This window comes from Gymnoscopelus braueri, assembly GCF_963280865.1.
Source record: "Gymnoscopelus braueri genome assembly, chromosome: 6".
Lineage (NCBI taxonomy): Eukaryota > Metazoa > Chordata > Actinopteri > Myctophiformes > Myctophidae > Gymnoscopelus > Gymnoscopelus braueri.
Genome location: NC_137607.1, coordinates 23,677,184 through 23,698,345, shown reverse-complemented (window position 1 = coordinate 23,698,345; position 21,162 = coordinate 23,677,184). Strand labels below are relative to the sequence as shown.

The window sequence follows — 21,162 nt, the reverse complement described above, 5'->3', positions numbered from 1 at the left end:
ATTATTTAGAGTAGTAGTTTAATACATACCTGGGTGACTGCACTGTAAAAGGTTAAAAACACAAAGGTTAAAATACTTAAAGTGGATAAACTGTTAAAATGGTTTAAAAAGCAATTTGTAATGTCATTGTCACAAATGTTAAAATGGCATGACTTACACTGTTTGGTAAAAAAAAATCAATATTCTCTGTTTATGTTTTCAGTTTTACAAAATTGATGAACCTCCCAGTAAAGCTATACTCTGAGGAAAACAGTTTGACTGGATCTTCATTTTGTTAGCTGTCTGTCTAAGCCTTGCTATGGACGCAATTGCCAGAGCAGAACAATGTATGTAGTGTATGTATGCAATTTATGTATGTATGTATGTATGTATGTATGTATATAGTCAGGGACACTGGCAGCAGACAGTAGGATGATGAAGCGCTCCTTCTCCACAATTGGAGACCAGTGTGTGAACGGCCTGTGGCAGGAGGAGCATGCTCTGGAGAAAATAAGTCCTGACCACACGTATCGACCACGTCAGAGGAGCTACAGGGGTCAGTTAACCTACACCATCCACAATTTGAAACATACATGATTTATTCAAAGTGTTGGTTTCTTATTAAGAGGATTGTGTGGATCTTGTTGTTGTATTTGATTTTGGAACCATTGTGTTGTTGTTGTTGTTGTTGTTGTTGTTGTTGTTGTTGTTGTTGTTGTTGTTGTTGTTGTGTATGTTTTAACGTATTAACATTATTTGTATGTTGTCTTGTATAGGGATGTTTGTCTTTTACGGTTGTAGCATTGGTGGAAGCCCAAGCCAAATATTGGGACCATTCTCACCATCATTTTCAGAATGCCAAAGAGTTGAGATTACTTTCAAAGTTAAATGAATGGATGTTGCTGTGTAGTGAAATGTGCCCTGCATCTCAGCAGGGGGGGCTCATGAAAGGGGTCGCTCTAAGGAGAGACGTCACCTGTTGTCTCCTGATGTGTCGCGCTGCAATTCCGAGGAACGCAGCCAGGACCAATCGTGTGAAAGCAGACAGTCCCGTTCGCCCAGCGAGAGCCATCCACATGCCTTACAGAGACAGGTGGGTTTACAATAGAAGAAAATTAAGGCTGATTTATTCTTTGTCGCACGCTGAGGTCCTGTGCCGAAAATAGCCGAACTACAAACTCACATCACAACACGTGAGCTTGTAGATCAGCTATTTTTGGCATGGGACACCATCATATTTCGAAGTTTAAATCAGGCTTTTAGGCTACAGTACCGTCATTTGAAATTAGAGCTGTAGACAGCACAGTTTCATTCTGTCATTCTATAGTAACTTTCCGTGTGTGGTTTCTGTGTGTATGTGTGTGTGCACGTGTACACGTGTACACGTGCATGTCCTTGTATGTGTCCACGTTGGTCCCTGCAGGGTAACACATCAGGGAGTCCCGCCCACTCTGCCTCAGATTCCAGTACACCTCGTGGTCGGCGCCAGCTGCCCCAGACCCCCTCTCGGCCACGGCCACACATCTCCTACTCCCCCCTCGTCTGCCGCGCCCACCCCTCTCCCCCACAGGCAGTCACGTCGGAGGGCCAGACCCAGCCTCAGGATGGCCCTGGGGGCTTGACAGATACCGCCCCATGGAGGTCTGAGAGGGAGGGCGGGCCGTTGGCTGCAGTTCAGGGATCCTCTGGCAGTCAGGGAGGTTCAGGCGTGAGCCACCCGTCTCCTCACCGCTACATCTCGGAACCCTACCTCCCCTTCCATGCCGACTTCCAGAGCGGCGAGGCGGGCGACAGGCAGGAGACGCTGACTTTTGAGGCCGCCATAGCGACCAGTTTGGGGCGGGCCAACGCTATAAGCTCGGCACCTCAGCTCAGACACTCCTGGCAGGTGCCTAACGGGCATTTCCGGAAACAGCTCGGTCAGGCGAGCTCGGGAGGTGCCGGCGAGCTGCTGAGTGACACAGATGAGGACGACAGATGCTAGGACACAGAGAGTAGGACAAGGAAGTAAAGTGACAGAATCCCCATCACATTAAACACACCCCATCACTTGAAGTAAAAAGGAACATAGATATTTGTCTGTGTGTGCGTGTGTGCGTGCGAGTGGGCATACTGTATGTCTGCGCGGGTACATTCGTGCATGTGTGGCTGTGCATAATGTACTGTACGCCTGTGTTTTCAATGGATCCTCTGGCCAAATCAAGCAAACAAATATTGTATCTCAAGGCAGACACACACACAGTGCCAAATGTTCCCCCACAAGTTACCGTCTTGATTGTTATATGAACTAAACATGGCAACAACAAAGGTGTCATAGGTGATCACTGGACCAGAGAAACTGATGTAACTGCATTTTGGTGAACGTACAAGTAGCATGTAAAACTGTCATATGAAGAATGCATTCTAGGCTTTGGTTTTTATCTCCAGGTCACTTGAAAAGTGTAGTGTTAACACTTACAGTACTGTGCATAGTGATAAGACTAGTAATGAACCCAGGGTTGATTCTGAGCATATGGCTTGTCATATCTCTAATGGATGATACTGTTTACAACAAGCAAGCATCCACAAGGTCTGTGGGCATTTTATAGTACAGTCTGGAATCTCATCATGGGAGTGGACTTTCACATCACTTCTACTACATGAACCAAACTATAGCTAAACCCCTCGTGACAATGTGAACAGGATTCATCTAAAGTAGCACAGTACAGGTACAGATCAGCACTCTAGTGTCAAAGTCAGAAAACGTGTTCCAGGACACTGAACAATGGTCTGTACTGGATAGGATACTAGTATATGATTCCCTCTGACTGGGACAGCATTAATAAGCAGGATTACGGTCTCTCCACGGCAACCTACAGTATGGACTCCCGTGGATTGAAAACAAAGTGATCTGTGATAAGGAAGGACCAAATTAGTCTCTTGGCACTCGTTGCTCTGCACTGGACTACAATAAGCACGATATCCATCCACTAGACCGCCACAAGGCCTTGCCCGGTGGAAAACGTAACGCATCAGTTATTGGCATCATCTATGACTGCCAATGGGACTAGACGTCTGCGTCTGTTAAAAATATTCCCATGCTGGATAACCACTGTCGATGTTGTGTGTCGCCCGGGTGTCGTGCTAAGAGAGTCGACTGAAGCCATGTTTTTTTTTTCTCCCTGTATATATATATAGAACCGAGGATGTGTCTTCTTCAGGATGTGTTGCCTTCTTTTGACGACGATGATGACTAAAATGAACTGTCCTGTATGTGATGTACAGTAAATTGTTTCAACGACATGGGTGTTTTTAAGAAGAAAACTCACAGGCGCAGCCTGGTACTGTATGTCTACTGTTTATGTTAACAGCCATATTGCTCTCATGGCAGTCTTTTTGGATATTTGGCTTTAAGTGTCGATGCTGTTCCAGCTCCAAGCTGTAGCAAACATCCCAAACATGGTGACGATGATGTTAGTACTTTGAGCTGCTGCGTCATCAGTTAGATGTATTGTTAAAGGGACCAAATTCCTAGCCATTCCCCTGATGATATTGATGATGATGGTGAAAGACGTGCCTATCTCAAGGATGCCTCATTTTGTCTTGTTTTCCCTCTGTGTTTTACATTATATTCAGTGATGATGAATTTGAGCCATGCATTGACACAGACCAACATTGCAATTATTCATCCTATAGTCTAGCCTTTTGCTTTGCAATCCCAGTGTTCATCATCAACACATTTAGACATTCTAGCTTTCAAACAGATTGTTCCCCCTTAGAAAAAAAGAAGATAATTTATGTATATTTATATCATGTGCTGCTGTGTTGTAATATGTTGAGTTTGACATGTTTCTGAAATGTGAATATAGGACCATGGTTTCAAAGGCCAGGGGGTTGTTCCCACTTACAGAACGTTACGTGTGCTTAATGCATACAACATAAAAGTTAGGATTAGGCTTTACCCTGCACTCTTTAGGGTTGTGCTTAAAGGGATACTTCACTTTCGGGCCGGGGACACATTTAAAAAAAATATTAAAAATAAATGAAAAAAGTTATGGAAAATTCATGGCCCCCTCACACATTAGTAGGACACTGCGTGTCGTGAGGGGGCCATGAATTTTCCATAACTTTTTTCATTTATTTTTAATATTTTTTTTAAATGTGTCCCCGGCCCGAAAGTGAAGTATCCCTTTAACATGTAGGCCTACAGTGCAGCCTAGGGCCTAGAACTAACCCTAATCTGAATCTGTACCTAACAGCCTAACCTGTGCCTGGGGAAACCTACCCAAAGAGTTCCCTTTTGAGCCTGGATAGAGAAGCTTTCTGGTAAATATGTAGGATACTCTGTATAGATAAATTCATGTCTAATTTATTGCACTGTTTATATTGTATCTTGATGACTGTCCCTGACCTTGACAAAGTGTTTGCATATCTGTGTTAAAGGACCATTAAAGAAAGTTAACTTGTCTTTATTGAATAACATCCCCCTTTTTGGTGAGCTGCTACAGCCACAGTTGAATACTTTCAATGTAGGCTGCATTTTCCAGTGGGTAAGTTTCATATGTTCTTTAGAAGGTACAGTAGATTAGATCCAATCTCTGTTGCCAGCTATGAACAAAATAGAAGAATAGCCTGCGTTCCTATATGAGATAAATCACAGAGCACTGCTTCAGATGTATTTTATGACATTGTGAAATTTCATGGTTTTGGCTGAATCCACTCTCCAGATGCTTGTGTGCGTGCAAACGTCCGCCCGTGCATGTGAGTGTGAGAGAGAGTGAGTACACCTATGTGTGCTGACCCAGAATAACCAGGTGAGAAAGGTGATCCAGCGGGCGAGAAACCCAGCAGAGAAGTAGGTGAGATGTCTAGGTTGTTTGTGAACGATCTGTATCTGAGCAGCGTGTAGTGTGTGTGTGCGTGTGCGTGTGCGTGTGCGTGCGTGTGCGTGTGCGTGTGCGTGTGCGTGTGCGTGTGCGTGTGCGTGTGCGTGTGCGTGTGTGTGTGTGTGTGAGAGAGAGAGAGAGAGCGCGAGAGAGAGGAAGGAAGACCGGGATGCCAGTAATGCCCAACCCTCTGGTCCTCAGCAGCATCTTGTCTCCAGCAGCAATGTATTGCCAGCATCAGTCCATCTCTGCCGCTCCGGTGAGAAGCTCATGATGAGGAGACCCCTTTTCAGCATTACAATTTCTAGTGTGTCCTGCTGTTTGGACAGGACAGGCTCCATGCCCTGCAAAGTATTGTTTCATGTGAGGTCTTCGAGAAAGACTGTGACGCTATTATATGCCAGGCTGCTGCTGGTTCTGTGGGTAGAATCCTGCCTGTCTCTAGTGAGCAGAACAGAACGACTGTCTCCAGATGTTTCCACACCATGGTCATGTGGTGTTCGTCCTAAAACAGAGGAGCGGGAATGGAGGAACAGAGGAAATGCTCAATGGCCAAGAGTGAGAGGTAAGAGGAACCTGAATGTCAGATCCTTATTTGATGGCAATGGTAAAGATGTAACACTGCATAAACCACCTAGACTTAGCAAACTGGACCTGAGTTGGCTCTGTACTTGGAAAAGGAATGTAAGTCTACAAAAAATCTCTTTGCCAAAAATAATAGCATCACAACGCGTCACTTTGCGATGCATTGTGAGCTCGTAGATCGGCTACTTTTGGCTAAGTGGTTAAATATTCCAGCAACACCAAGTTGTAGAGAACAACTTCATTGTAAACACGACATGTTTCTGCCTATGGCCTTCATCAGGGTTATCCTATAACCCTACAATACAGTTGTTCTCTAAAATACTAAAAATTGTCACTGGGATATTTTCCTCTAGTTTTCCTAGAAACAAGGAAACAAGGAAACTTAGGTGAAGTTGTTCCAGAACTCCTACTCAGATTTGTTATTGAAACCATTCATAGTTTTTAATTCAGTACATTTGGAACTGTGATTGATCTTGTAATGATTATCTCAAGACTGAAATGTTTAGTTGAATGTTCAGTTAGAGATTCAATAACATCTGCTGCATACACAAGTGCACTTTCCAACTGTGTGGACAGTGCAATATGTAGAAATGCTTGGATGTACTGTAATATATTGGCTTACCTAAACTGTGAATTGAGCAAGCTTTCTTAACCTAGTGGAATGGCTGTAGATGATCTCATCGCATAGGCTATTTATACAAAGCATACTTATTTATTAATAACAGATTTGATTTATAATTCACTTTACATTTGCTTAATTCTCAAAGTGTTAAGCATACATATGAATGATGAACTTCTGCCAATCAACCAGAAGCAGGTTGATATGATTTACAATTCTGTTTTGTCTACCCCCTGTTAATCAGCATGCAATTATTACCTGCTCGCTTCCAGCTGTCCAATACAGATATGTAGAAAAAGCCTTGTTGTGCTGCCATTCAGCTGGTGCATACATCTTCCATCATTGTACACTGACATCCTCATTGTTGGTATGACTCCTGTTCAACATTCCACACAGACAGGTTTAGTTTAAATGGACAATCCTCAAGCCTTTAATCTTCTCCAGCTGATAGAAGCCAAGCCCTCCATAGGTGGAATAGTAAGCTGGTCCAATAACAAGTCAGGAACCTCTCCAGAACTGGAACAGTTTTGCTTTGGCAACACACTGGCCACACAGATGTGGGAGAACATGAACAGATGAAGCTTGTTTTTCCTCATCTATTCCCTGATTCCTGCAGTATTGCCTATTTTGACCTTGGTCATGATTACAGCTTGCATGAAGTTTGCTTCTTTTGAACATGTATGGTAGCTCTACTGGAAGCCTAGATCTTCTGATATTGCCTCAACCTGGATATAGATTGCTTCTAAATTATATTTTTTGTCTCTTTCATAGAAGCTTATTTTCATGAAATGCATGCTGTTAATGGCTATTTTATTACATTTTCTTCCAGAAGTGGATCTGATGAAGCTGTTGAGTGTGGAATCAGTCAATCATTACAATGTCACATCAACAGAGGATGACCGTGGCTGTCCAGCATATGAGATAGGACAGTATGCTACGCTGTTCCTACCTACAGCCACAGCCTTTGGCCCTGAGTAAGTATATAGATCACTATTAAGTGTATAGATCTGTGGTAGAGTCCCCAAAATGATCTTGGAATAAAGAATAGCAGATGAGAGGAAAAAAGCAGATTGTTTCCTGGCTATTGACATTCTAATTGCCACTAATGGTAATTGGAATGTTGTTAATTGTAAAATTGACCAATTGTTTCTCACATTATCCAACTGACATTAAAAAAAAATTGTCATAGAAATACAAACATTTGAATAAAATAACATTCATATTTAACATCACATTTATCTTATTTTATATTAAAGATTATGCTTTAGGATAGTATAGAGACAGGAAACTGAAGGCAGTTGGGTAGGAAAATGTCCCCATGGTTATATCTTTGTCTAGAAAACAAATGTGTATGTTCCCAACGTGAAACATATTGTCCCATGGGTGCGTTTGATGGACATCGTTGCGGCCACCTTGGATTTCCTACGAAAATTTTAAATGTACATACTGTAGCGTGTAGCCTATATATATACAAAAATAAAGTATGTATAATTTATACTCAAATTCAATATCTGTTACATAACACACATTTACTAATGCAGAAATATATGCAATTTTCTGCCTTTTCAAAGTATAACTTTCTGACACAGATAACTACTCACGCACCAGTCAAAGGCAGCAAGAGTTAGAGAACTAATCTTAAGATTTCAATTGACAACAGGCCAATCAGCATGAGGCAGTTATGGCTGTTACATACTCCACACCTCGCGTCACCAGACTTTCCACCTCGCACACACAACACACGCACACGCACACACACACACACACACACACACACACACACACACACACACACACACACACACACACACACACACACACACACACACACACAAAACAATTCCACAAAACAATTCCACAAACACTGGAACAAACCTTGAGAAGGCCAGAAGAAGTTACATCGGAGGAGGCATTGTGGAACGGGTGGAGGAAACCGTCAGGAGTGATTTGTGACAGAAGGGTACCAGCAAGAGTGAGAAGTACATTGGGATGTTGAAGATGTTGAGAGAGGACATGCGGATGGAGTCATAGAGGAAGAAACATAAAACGGAACCAGATGGAAACAGATGATCCGCTGTGGCAACCCTGATGGGGATTGGCCGAAAGAAGAAGAATATCTCTTCCGGCTCCCACCATGCAGAGACAAAAATCTGCCGTGTTAATCACTGCCTTGCCATCTACAAGCAAGCTCAAAAAACAATCTTCTGGTGCCCCAAGCCCTATGATCCCAAACAAGGCTGGGAGAAGACCGAAGAAGGTATCTTGGAGGTTAGGTAGTGATCGTGTGGCCCTCTTGTGGAAGAGGAGCAAGAGATCGACTATGAAGAGCTCCTTAATGATGATGACTAAATATACAGCATCACAATGAAAAACAAAAAAAAAACTTTATTTGGACTTATTTGAGTTTGTGTGGACATGGCTTCTTTCTTATTTTTCATGTTTTAATATATAAAACGTGGTAAAATCATGCCAACATTCCTCTCAATCAAGTAAATTCCTTGTGCCAGAATGACATAATGGGGTCATTTGTCTTTGTAGGAAATCCATGATGGCCATGAAATGTACCCATGGGACAATATTTCTCATTGGGAACATACAAATGTATTTGTTGTAAATTGAAAGTGGTGGTGCTCCCTTTGATTGGTATTTGATGAGTAGTTATTAATTTTGTCAGAAAGTTATGTGCCCACAGCTTTTTGCATGGTATATTTTGTAAAAAGGCAGAAAGAGTACGAATTCATTCCTTATTTTTCAAGTATTAATATACAAAACTTAAATAATGACAATAACCATCTTAATCAATTCCTCATGTCAAAATTACACCGAAATATTGTTGATTTATGTTGATTTTCAATATTCGTTGGAAATCGTAGATGTTGCAAAATGACCCCCAAAGAAACCCATGGGTCAATAAATATTATTATAATATATTATAATATTATAAGTTGGAATATACATTTAGGGAAACTACATCTAATATTTAAGTTAAGCTAAATGTTTAAGTTAAATAATATATATCCATGGGGTGCTCTGGGACCCTATTTTCCTACTAGACTCACGCAACACAGGTTTCTGGAATCAAACTGGGGACACTTGAGTGGAATGGAAAAGAAAGGAATGTCTTGCTTTATTCACTTTCACAAAACATCCCTGGTCAGAGGAGTAGTAGTATTATTATCATAATACTGTAGGACACACAGGATTATTGTACAAATGATTTATTTACTGTAAATTAAGCCATGCGAATCGCATGCTCTCATGCATGTTGTATTTGCCTAGGGTGGATTGCCTTTCCATGAAGTGGGGATTTCCTTATGCCTTTGGTGTTTTTTTATTACCTTGACTGTTTCCGTGTGGAGTACTAATGCCCTCTGAATCTGTCAGCTTTGTGGTAAAGTTTACATTGGCTCGTGAAACTGCTGTCTATGAAGCCAGCCTGTCTCCGACACTCTGTGTGTATATACTGTCCTCACTCGTCATCCGCCTATGTCTGTCTGTGTGTGTGTGTGTGTGTGTGTGTGTGTGTGTGTGTGTGTGTGTGTGTGTGTGTGTGTGTGTGTGTGTGTGTGCGTGTGCGCGTGCGCGCGCGTGTGTGTGTGTGTGAGAGAGTACCCACATGTACATATGTCATATGCACGTATACATTTGGCTATATATGTGCATGTGTGTACTGTGTGATGACTGCATGTACACGCGTGAACATGTGTGTGTGTGTCCATTTATTGATGTATGCAGTAATATTTACATGTCAGGTTTCCAGCTGAGTGGAGTGTTCTCATGCGTCTGCGTCTGCGAGGCCCCTGGTCAGAGGACCGCACACTATTGGCCGTGCTGGGGGAGGAGGGGGAGGAGCTTTTGCAGCTGAGGGTGGGACCAAGGCTCTTTACTGTCATCAGCACCTGGCAACACTATTATGAGTGAGTAAACACACACACACACATGTTCACTAACTCACACATACTGTACATACTGTACCAACATACTAAAAGACACAAACACACCAACATTAGTATTTTCTGAACGGCTAACGTATTTAGCTCTATGTTCTGTTGTGATCAGCACTGAGCAATAGCTGACTGTGGCTAACGCACTCTAGGCTGACAACCACCCTGCACGTTTACGAGCCAGGTTTCATAGATTTATACTCCATTCACTATATTCCATAGCCAAGAGGAATGATTGATCTGCGTTTGGCTAGTCCACTGTTAGGCCAACCAGCCTTCATCACTCAAGTCAGTCAATCAGTCAAAGACATGACTGTCTGTAGTGCTGGCTCGCCAGCCCAGCCGGCAATATTCATAGACATGCAGAAGGTACATAGTAGTACATTACACATACTTTACGTACAATGGCAGAAGTCAATAACAGGTATATTGTCGTGAGTATAAAGTAAGGGTCTTTACACCAATTACACCAAAGTTCTTTTATTTAATTCTAGATAATTGTGACGCTTTATGGCTGCCTAATATTTGATCTGTGTGAATGTACTCACAACACAATCAACAGTTTGATAAAAAAATATATCTTCAGGCAAATTAATCGCATGAAAAACACCTTGGTGCGTAAGGACCTGTGTGAAAGGCATTTCTTTTCTTTTCCCCCCCCCCCCATTAAATCCTCATTCATCATTTCCTCTTTGGTGCCTCTGTAGTCTTTGTTTACTGTGAATTGTCCTCTGTCCAGTTTTCGTTCTGGTCCTCTATGGGACGGGGCGTGGCACAGCCTGTCCCTGTCGGTGTCTCTGTGGAGACTGGAGCTCTACGTGGACTGCTGCCTGCAGGAGAGCATCCCCTGGCGGCGGGCCCCAGGGCTGCAGGTCACCACCTCGGGACTGACGCTGCTGGGAGGAGCCTCGCGAGCCCACCACATCCCCTTTACCGTAAGCCATCCCGCCTCACCCCTCCTCCACCCCCCTCCGGGCACCAGTCTCTCTCGCTCTTCTGACCCTGGTGCCACATTCCTCACCCGGGCCCCAGTGCTCCCCTCCTCTGCCCCCACCCCGGGGAGACGGGAGGAGCGATCAATTTGAAGTTCAATGGTAAATCACGTGTATTAGTCATAGTTTGTGCGAAACAACCAGAATTTACCAAGAATACAGTAAATATAATGTGATTGAGATTAACTTTGCATTATACAATAAATTAAAGAGAACGCTCTTTAATTTATTGTATAATGCAACCGTAATTACTCTAGAGTCTATCATATTAAAATAGTTTTTCAGCCCTCTTTGGGGTGTTCTGTGTGCTTGATAGGTTTATGTTAGTGCCGGTATAGAATGAATGGTCACACTGGACTTACCGTAAATTGTACAGTGGCCCTTACAGTAGCCCTGGTACTGACTTATATGTGAACTGAGGCCGTGATGGATGACTGAGGAATGAGGGGGAGTTGGAGAAAGCAGCTTCTAGGGCTAGTGAACAACTTATCCTTCATCTCAGACCAACGTCAGTGACAGGACCCATAACTGATGAGGCTGCTGCTTTATAAAGCCTCACCTTCGCCCTCCACTCTGCCCTGAGTGTCTTGGCCTACATGGAGGACTGTAGGACCTCACACTTACATCAGACCCATTCGACAACACAGCTGACAATCCGTAGAGGATTTAAGTAATACACTGTTGGATGATAGGCACTGTATGGCCTGCGGTAGGCGGAGTGTCGGATACTACCTGACCTAACTGCCTGGCACTGTGCGGACACAGGAGGCAGAATCACCCAGTGGATAAATATTTGTGCGTGTGTGTGCATGAATGTGTGTCTGTTTTGTTCACACCGCAAAACGATTCATTTGCATGAGACAGCAGCCTAGCGGTAAGTTTGGGTGTCTACTTTTCCGTCACCCGTTGCTATGAGCTGTTAACGCTTGGGCTGCCAGACCAGCTCTGGGTCTAGTGGTCCAGAGAGGGGTGTGTCCTTCTAGTGTGTGTATGGGTGTGTGCACTGTACTGTATGTGTATGTGTCTGTGTGTGTGCAGACAGGCATACAGTGTAACTTGCAGCCACTACTGTCCCTCAGCAGTCAGAAGAGTTCTGAAGTCAGCTCTATCTGAAGCCATGCAGGGCTCCATTGTGGTGTTTCTGCTTCTCAGCTGCGTAAGTCTTAGTTTTGTTGTTTTGTTTTTTATCTGCTCAGCTGTATTGTTGATGTATTCAGGATAATTTGCTTCTAAAATGAGCAACATGCAGTATAACTTTGGGCAGGAAGGTGTGATGTGTCTGTACAGTTGAATGTAAGCATTGATTGTGAATGCAGGACAAACTTTGATCAGGACTCTGATTGCCACAAAGACTGAACTCTTACTAATATATCTAAATATATTTGTTGCAAATGCTTTGTATTTTTGTTATGATTTAAAATCCTCAATTTTGAAAATGCTAGGAATTTAAGTACTGCATGACGTAAGGATAACTCGAGTTCATTATTATTATCTTTTTGTAATTTTTGTGATATATTTGGTGTTGTGTAAAGGATGCTATGCAGGGGACATGAGCTTTATCCTCTTTGAAATACATTCATTACTTGCTAATGTCAAGAATAGAATCTGATAACCTTCACATTTGCCATTTCAGTCTGCTACCTTCAACCAGCTTCATGCACTACAGGCACAGATATATCATATTCCATGCGGTTTGAAGTGGTTTTTGTGTAAATCCAAGTATTATAACAGTTGTGCCTAAGCATCGCGTGGTTTTGACATGGTGCATCGCTAGTGGCTCAAATGCGCCTGGATCAGGGCTGTGGGCTTTTTTTTATTTTTACAAGTGCATGTGAGTGGATGAGTTGACAGTAAAAGATTTTCACATCACTGAGGCAAATCTCATAAATTGCCGGGGAGAAAATGTTTCTCTCTCTATCTCACATGTGGTAAACATTAGATATACCACTGCAAAGCAGTGGTGGTCATGCCTGGGACCTTGACCGTGACATTTCCACCTCAGCCGGCAAACTGGGAGTCACTAGGATGCCTAATAGGGATACAAATTATTACACCAACCATTCCTTGTCTCTGTCTCTTGCCTTTGGGCTCGGTTGTGATTCACCTGCTATTGGTTTCTGTTCCTAAAGTTGACATTTTACAGTAAATTGACCAGAGATATTGTATGGCATGATTTTTTTCCGAGGCTTTAGCTGTTTTTATAGGGCAGACATGGCATTCACTGCACAGTCAGGCCTTTGAGAGAAAAGGCCATTATCTGATGCCGACTGGCTGAATGAAACAGACTAAAGAAGGCCAGCATTACCGTGTCATCATGGTCTGGTCCAGCCCCATGAAACGTCATTTACACAGGAACAGAAAATCTAACTCTTTGTAGAAAAGATGTGATATTGCTGTCTGCCCAGAGAGGAATGACGTAGTGTCTGATTTCTAGACAGACATAAATAAAGTCAGAAGTCCTTTTTATTTCAGCAAGTAGGCCTACCTCCATTTAATCACTTCTGCACTACTAGCTGCAGGAAATATACTACAGTAGATTAATTGTATGAGATCACTGAAATAGGATCTATAGTTCTGTGTCATTGTTTTGTGTGCATTTTATGGTCAACTACTCTTACCTCAATCTGTCTAGATTTATTACCATTTTCACTTAAAGGAGTTGTTCACCCAAAAAATTACTTATTTTCTATCAATTACACACCCCATGAAGCATTGAATTCATGGAGATTTTTTTGTTTTTGTCGCATTCCTAAGCCAATAATTTGATGACCGGTGGTCTCTCCAGTAGGAGACACAAAGAGTCTCCTTTGAGTCTCCTACCGGATACATTAGCATCTTTCCGCCAGTTATCAAATTATTGGCTCAGGAATGCGCCAAAAACTAAAAAATCGCCATGAATTCAATGCTTCATGGGGTGTGTAATTGATAGAAAATAAGACTTTTTTTGGGTGAACTACTCCTTTAATTTGAAATACAATATAACTATTTTTCTACGAGATATTAGTCTGGCCATGCCAGGCTACTTCAGTCAGTGTAATTAATTTCTGTGACATTTCTGCACTAAAGACTCGTAATGTTCTCTCTCCCAGATATATGTACCCAGTCTACTGGGGTGTTGTAGCCCCAGTAGATTTATAGCATAGCATTTCGTCCACTAGGAAAAATGATTTAATTCATGGTAAAGACTGTTTTACTTAGGCACAATGTTGGTTATAGCTTCAAAGAATAGCAATGGCAGTCTATACCACATATTTTCTCATATAGCAAATCCACAACTGGCTCTGTTTTATTTGGATAATTATGATCCAAAACAAAGACTTAAAATAGTAAAGCTTTTACATTGCTTTGACAACTATTTAATTTTGGTAACTAATTCATTGTAATAACAATTTGGAAATGTTAAAATGATCTAAATAAAATTAAAGAAAAGATCAGAAAATGTCAAGAGTTTTGTAGGAAAAGGAGATACAGTACAGAAGGTCTACAGTGTTTTTCCACTCAAAGAAATGGAAACTCATTCTTGAATATTCTATGAGCTATTGTAAGAATGCGACATACAGCATAAAGCCAATTCTGAACAGTTCATTACATTATTATTATCATTTATTTATTTTTCATTTATTTTTCATTTATTTTTCATTTATTTTTCATTTATTTTTCATTTATTTTTCATTTATTTTTCATTTATTTTTCATTTATTTTTCATTTATTTCTGAATCTGTTCATATTATACCAAGTTTGGACTCAAACTGAGATGGGTTAGTTCTTGATGATCTCCTGCCTCTCCTATATGTTTTCTTATGCAGGGCACCATCCAGCACATGATCTTTGTCTTGGGGGATCACACAGCTGCCAGACGCCACTGTCAGGACTACAACTCCACATGTGCACCTGTAACAGACACTCAGGTACTGTCAGCAACTACTTACTCTTCTTTATTGAAGTGGTTCTCCCAACACAAACAGTGCATTAAAATTACATCTCATCACATCACTTTAAAAACCCCTTTAGGGATAAGGAACAAGCTAACGTTTCTGTGCAGTCCAGCAAATCATTAGGCATTAGCTTCAGTCTAATGCTTAATTTATGCTCCATCGTGTTGCTTGGCGAGCGACACTGTCATACGACGAAGTATAAATCAGGCTTTTAGTGTCTGAAAAGACAGCTAATAAAACATTATTTGACTGGTCATAAGTTGATCTTTCGGTCTGCTGGGAACCGCATGTGGAGCCTACAGTCAGTGCCTGTCTGAAACCGCCTGGTTTGACATCCTCAAATTTGTTTTGGACATGGAAAGCACGTGGTCAGTCCCTGCCATGTTTGTGTGTGAGCACACTGTGGAGTCTTTTCCTGGAGCTGTTTCCACCTCCGAATTTATTCCCGCCTTCTTGTAAACACACTGTGTGCTCAATATTGAACTGTTTATATTGTTTACATTTATATTTAGTACTATTTAACATTAGTGTATGCCATTTCAGCAACAATACAGGTTGTGTTAATTTTATCATATTTATATATATTTTATTATATCTGGATTTATATATTCTAATCTTTTTTATGTACTTATTCCCCCACTTTTACACTGTTATATGATCTAATTAACTTGTAATTATATTGACTTATGACATTGTAACTTTTTACACAAGATAGAAAGTTTGTTGCCAAAGCATGTATTATAACATGCAGACTACTTTGCAATGCAGCACACAATAGCCTAGAGAGTAATAGTTTAATGTTGTTCCTCCAGCTTTCCCAGGCCATTGGGGTCTTTGGTGAAGTGACAGTCGATCCTGGAGTTTCATCTGGACCCTCTGGGAACACAGCCCTCGGTACCGGACTTAAAGACCACAATGTAACAAGTCCGGATGGAATAAGGAACACTTCCTTTTTGGTCCAGTCATCAGAGTCGCACCATTCTCCAGACCCCAATGAGCACCCTGATGAATCAGGAAAACAGGCTGAACAATGGAGTATGGAAGGTATCACAAACAGGACTATATCCCCAGACATATCTGAGATTATTCCTGACGTGAGCCAAAGTGATAATTCCTCAAACACAGATGAGGATGGGTCTGCAATTCCAGACATATCTCTCTTTGAAGATGTTGAGACAGCCATTTTGAGCCCAGTCATTCAAGTGGACGACCCCACAGCACCAGGCCTCCTTCGTGGACAGAGTGGGGAAGATGCTGAGTCTTCAGGCCCCGTAAGTCCCTCATCTGTTGGGCCAGAGGGCTTTCAGGTCTCCACTAGACCCACATTCATCTCTGGCCCCAACACAGAATCAGAGTCCATTAATCCCACCTTGCCTGAGGAGGTGCGGGGAGTCAGAGAAGAGGAGGTGCACGAGGCTTTTCAGATAAAGGTGACTCCTCTGCCTCCATCCTCCCAACCAGAGAACATCTCCATCTCAGTTCAGGAGGTAAATTACACAGCTGCAGTTATCCACAGTCCTTCACTACAGACTGATTCTACTGGTACAAAGACCCCAGCAATAGAAAACTCTACTGCGCCTCATCGAGTTCTATCGCTGAATGTGACCAACATCAGTTCCACGTCAATAGTTGAAAGACCTCAAGGCGAGGTATCTGAAACAGGTAAGGTCTCAGACCCCAGAATACCTGTAGAAGCAGGGGAGGAAATGGAGCACAGGTTAGATAGCGTGTCACCTGTGGAAGAAACACCCACTCAGCAACTTCCCGTTGAAGAACTAGAAAGTGAGACAGACGCAGGCACAGGTGAGAGAGCTGAACATGGGATGGAGATAGAGATGGAGGAGGAGCTGGAGAGAAACAGTATTCAGTCGATAATTGATGGCACTGGGGACTCCATGGAACCTGGGGGCGCTATGGACACCGCCATCCAACCAGAGGACAGATCCAAACAGAACCCAATCGCAGCAGGGAAACCACCAGCAGAACATCAAGTGGCAGGGCTACCGTCTGGGATCAAAGGCCAAAGGGTAAGACATGGATTATATATACAAATATATTATATATTACAGTATATTTATACAGTATAATATTTCATAATATATCATCGTTTTTTTTATATAACAATTTATATCAGTAGCTTAGTCAAAGGATTTAATAATTAGGTGTGTGTGTATGTGTGTCCTTTCTACCATTCTACTGACTTCGAGAATTGATAACCCATTTTCATCACGTTGTTTTATTTTGATCCCATTGTAAGTGAAGACGTTGAGCTGAGATTGAGTTAGTGTGGGCGTGATTTGATTGCAGAGAGATGGTAGTATGAGCCCGTGTCCATATTATGAATGTGATAGATGCTCTCTGTGTGTGTGTGTGTGTGTGTGTGTGTGTGTGTGTGTGTGTGTGTGTGTGTGTGTGTGTGTGTGTGTGTGTGTGTGTGTGTGCGTGTCTGCGTGTCTGCGTGCGTGCGTGCGTGCGTGTGTGTGAATACATATATGTGTGTGTATGTGCATGCATGCTCATATATATTGTAATATGCATTTGTCTGTATGGTAGGAGAGAGGAAGTATGATATACAGTATGTCAGTAGGAATAAGCATAAAGCAGGCATGTCTTGTAATAAGATGCTCTTGCTCCCCCCTCTGGTTCAAATGTGGTATTGTGGACTGAAACATTATGTAGTATAAAATAGTTCATGACATCTCACCTTGAAGCATCATTAACTTCACAGTCCATGAACATATTCTTTCTGCTTCTGAATTAATTTATATGTTTGTTTTTATCAAAGTTTGCCACTGCTTATGCACTACATGGAAATAATTTGGTAATATTGCTTAAAGCGGCACTATGTAACTTTATTTAATGAATACATTTTAACTTTGTCCAATCTGTATGGTAGAGTATGTTAATACAATATAACTTATACAGTTGGGTGCATGGTTGTATTTTATCTCCCTGCTCTTCTATTTAGATCGTGTCAAAGGTCGAGTCTCACCTAGACACAGGATCTGACACGAATTTTGACGTGATGGGCAAGATTCAATTTATCCGCTGAGCAAGCAGCAGCCTCTATTAGCCCAATGGCTCACGGGTAAAAATGTCAGCACTTGCGCAGGAAACCGGGTTCGTAGAAGAGGAAAGTTACGTAGTGCAGCTTTAATTTTGCAGCTTATTTCTCTGATGGACGATGGAAACCGACCAGAGGTTTGAACCTTTGACCTATTCAATTATCTAGACCCTGTACTGTAGGTTTTATTTCACTCAACAAGTGGGTTCCAGGAGGGCCGCAACTATTGATTATTCTATTGATAACCTTTTTGACTGAATTATTGAGAAGCGATTTTTTTTCTTTTTTTTTATATTTTTGATATATCAATTCTAATTCTTTTTTTTAAATAATCAACTATACTGTGTAGCGATGTGATGCATTGTGAGCTTGTAGATCTTTATTTAGATCTATTTTTTCTACTGTATTTAAAAAAAGAAAAACAATGTTTGTATTGATTCAATTGATTAGTTCGATTGACTGTTGCACCACTAGATTTCAGAAGACACACCTTATGACAAGGAGGATCATATGACGATCTCGATACAGGTCTTCTCTGTCTCTCTTTCTGTAGGGGCTTCAGGGTCCACCTGGCTTATCAGGGCCTGCTGGACCTAAAGGAGATAAGGTTTGTGTTCTACATTAAACTACAGTCAATTCTACATTAACTAGTTCATGTACATTAGCGACCTGCTGTGTTCAGGTTCCAGACTATAGTTCATTCTTCTTCCAATGGACTGTTTAAGCCTCTTTCACCTGATTCTATGTATAAAACACTGCCCCCATATTGCTGCATATTTCACTATAATTTGCATTATATTATCTTGGTTGTTAGGGCTATGCAGGTGTTATGGGCAGGACTGGGCGGACAGGATATCGTGGACCCATTGGTCCTCCAGGGATGCCTGCCATTGTTGTGTTCAAGAATTCTGAGGAGGAGTGGGAGACTTTCGTCAAGGTGCTTTGGCTGCTTGAAGTACACATGCATTTGATGACACAACATGAATGACATATTTATGGCAATATACTGTATATTCACAGAATAAAACATAATAATATGTATGTGCTATATTCTAGAGCAGACATATTCCCCTGCATTTGACATGTGTTCACTATTCAATTCTAGCATAGCATTTACATTTTAAAGTGCTCATTCATAGCCAAAATCTAGGAAGTGGAGTAAAGTCAAGCTTTTCCCACGAATCCCATATTTTGTTAAAGGTGCTGTAAATTATATTGTTTGTTAAAATAAATTATAAATAGCTCTATATTAATTGCTATAGAGCGTTGGTTTAGTAACTGGAGTCTCCCCGTCTCTCCAGGTCTTTCCAGGTCTCTCCATGTCTTAAGCCTTAAGGTCTATACATTTTCATGTCTGGATACCAATTTCAACCAGCCAGGAGAGATACATTTTACAGAATACAGGATAAACAAGTAAAATTGGAAAAATAAACAAAATAAATAGCAGACAAAATTGGAATTGGAACACTGTAAAATTGAAGCTGATGAATGTGTACTCTCTCTTCCTGATTGGATTAAATTGGTGACCCACCTGAACATTTACAGTATTTTCTGTTTGAGAGCTGAGAGCTGGACAGACAGGGAGACCCCTGTTAGAACAGACACTATATTTACTAATCAGAATATAAGTAGTGCTTTAACTTTTTAACAACATCCTTGATCCATAAACAAATTAAATATTTGTGTAAAAGAGCACGTTTGCAGGAAGTTGTTAAAAACATGCTTAACTGTAAAACAGGAAGTTGCGACAGTTGTGAAATCTGTCTTACCAAAGGAGGCACATTATACACAACGAATAGATAGCAACAGTACTTACAGTATGTTTCACCAATCTATTTGTCTTTGCTCTTCAGTATTACTACTGATATGATTAGTGCAGCCATATAAACTGTACAATAGATACAGCAGATTGAAGTGATTTACAATAGGCCTATTCCATGACAGGAAAGAGAAATGTGTTAGAGATACAAAACCTACAGTAGTATTAACTGTAACTCTGTTCTTTTGCAGACAAACAAAATCTACAAAAAGCTGGTTTCATCTTGGCCGGTATGTGTTCTATTGATCTTTGTCTCCGCCAGGCCAAAAGGAATGGCGAGAGTATGTTTTGCACCATGTCCGTCCTTCCGTGTGTCCGTGTGTCCGTGTGTCTGTGTGTCCGTCCGTCCTTCCGTCCGTGTGTCTGTCTGTGAACAGCTAATCTCCCCCACCGTTGGCCCGGCCGCTGCAAAACTGTGCACACACACATTCCCTGGATGCCAATTCAGAGTTTTCCAAATGGGCCTGTTATAGCGCCACCAGGAGGCCGCTTTTTGCAAAACTATTTTTTTTACACTACTCCTACAGATTTTATCCAAACATCACGCAAATCGGTACACAGTATGTATCTCTATAGTTATTCAACGAAACTGGTCTTTCAGATTTTTCATATTCCATCCTGGAATCCATTGGCTAAGATTGGCTTCCAAAGTTTGTAGGATTGGTTCGTTTTGAACAAAATGCCTCAAATCATCAACACAGCATGTGATTTCCGTGAAATTCTGCACGCACTTGAACATTTTCAAATCAGCCTCATGGTGGCGCTATAACAGGCCGTTTTGTGTTTTTACCTATAACTGCACCTATCTGCGTGAACCTTTGCATGCACATTCCCTAGAGCAGTGGTTCTCAACCTGGGGGTCGCGACCCCCAGGGGGGTCGCCAAATAATTTGGGGGGGTCGCCAGATTTTTGGGTGAATGTGAAGAAGAAAAAAAATGTTTATAATTTAATAATTATCAAATAACCTATTATAATTAAATAACCTAACCCTAACCCTAACCCTAAAACCGAAATAAAGTAACCAAAAACCGCGAAAAAACATGAACGCAGCGTGCAGTTTTCGTGAAATTTTGCATGCACATTCCCACTAGGCTGAGGAAAAAAATGCCACCCTTTTCACCTTGGCCAAATTTTTAGAACAAAATGCCTCAAATCATGAATGCAGTGTCCGATTGAAAGGCCTAAGAAGAAATGGCACCCTTTTCACGTTGGCCTATTATAGCGGGAGGCCACAATAACCCTACCTAACCTGGCGGCTGGCGGAGACCTGTGCTCCGAGGTGCACTTTTTCTAGTTAAATGTAAAAAGAGAGATGAAGACTTAAGTCGACTATAAACTGTCATCTAGTACAGCAGAGTT

At 41.6% G+C, this 21,162-nt stretch overlaps 1 protein-coding gene across 1 annotated transcript in view; it reads left to right on the top strand.

The window, feature by feature from the left end:
• cacna1ea (calcium channel, voltage-dependent, R type, alpha 1E subunit a) overlaps positions 1–3,919 on the top strand; it is a 193,784-nt gene extending 189,865 nt beyond the window's left edge. Inside the window, exons 47-49 of the mRNA XM_080430496.1 lie at positions 385–559; positions 915–1,072; positions 1,403–3,919. Coding sequence (XP_080286622.1) covers positions 385–559; positions 915–1,072; positions 1,403–1,963 — 894 coding nt within the window. The 3' untranslated portion in view covers positions 1,964–3,919. The remainder of the gene's footprint in view (positions 1–384; positions 560–914; positions 1,073–1,402) is intronic.
• Positions 3,920–21,162: the final 17,243 nt, after the last annotated feature.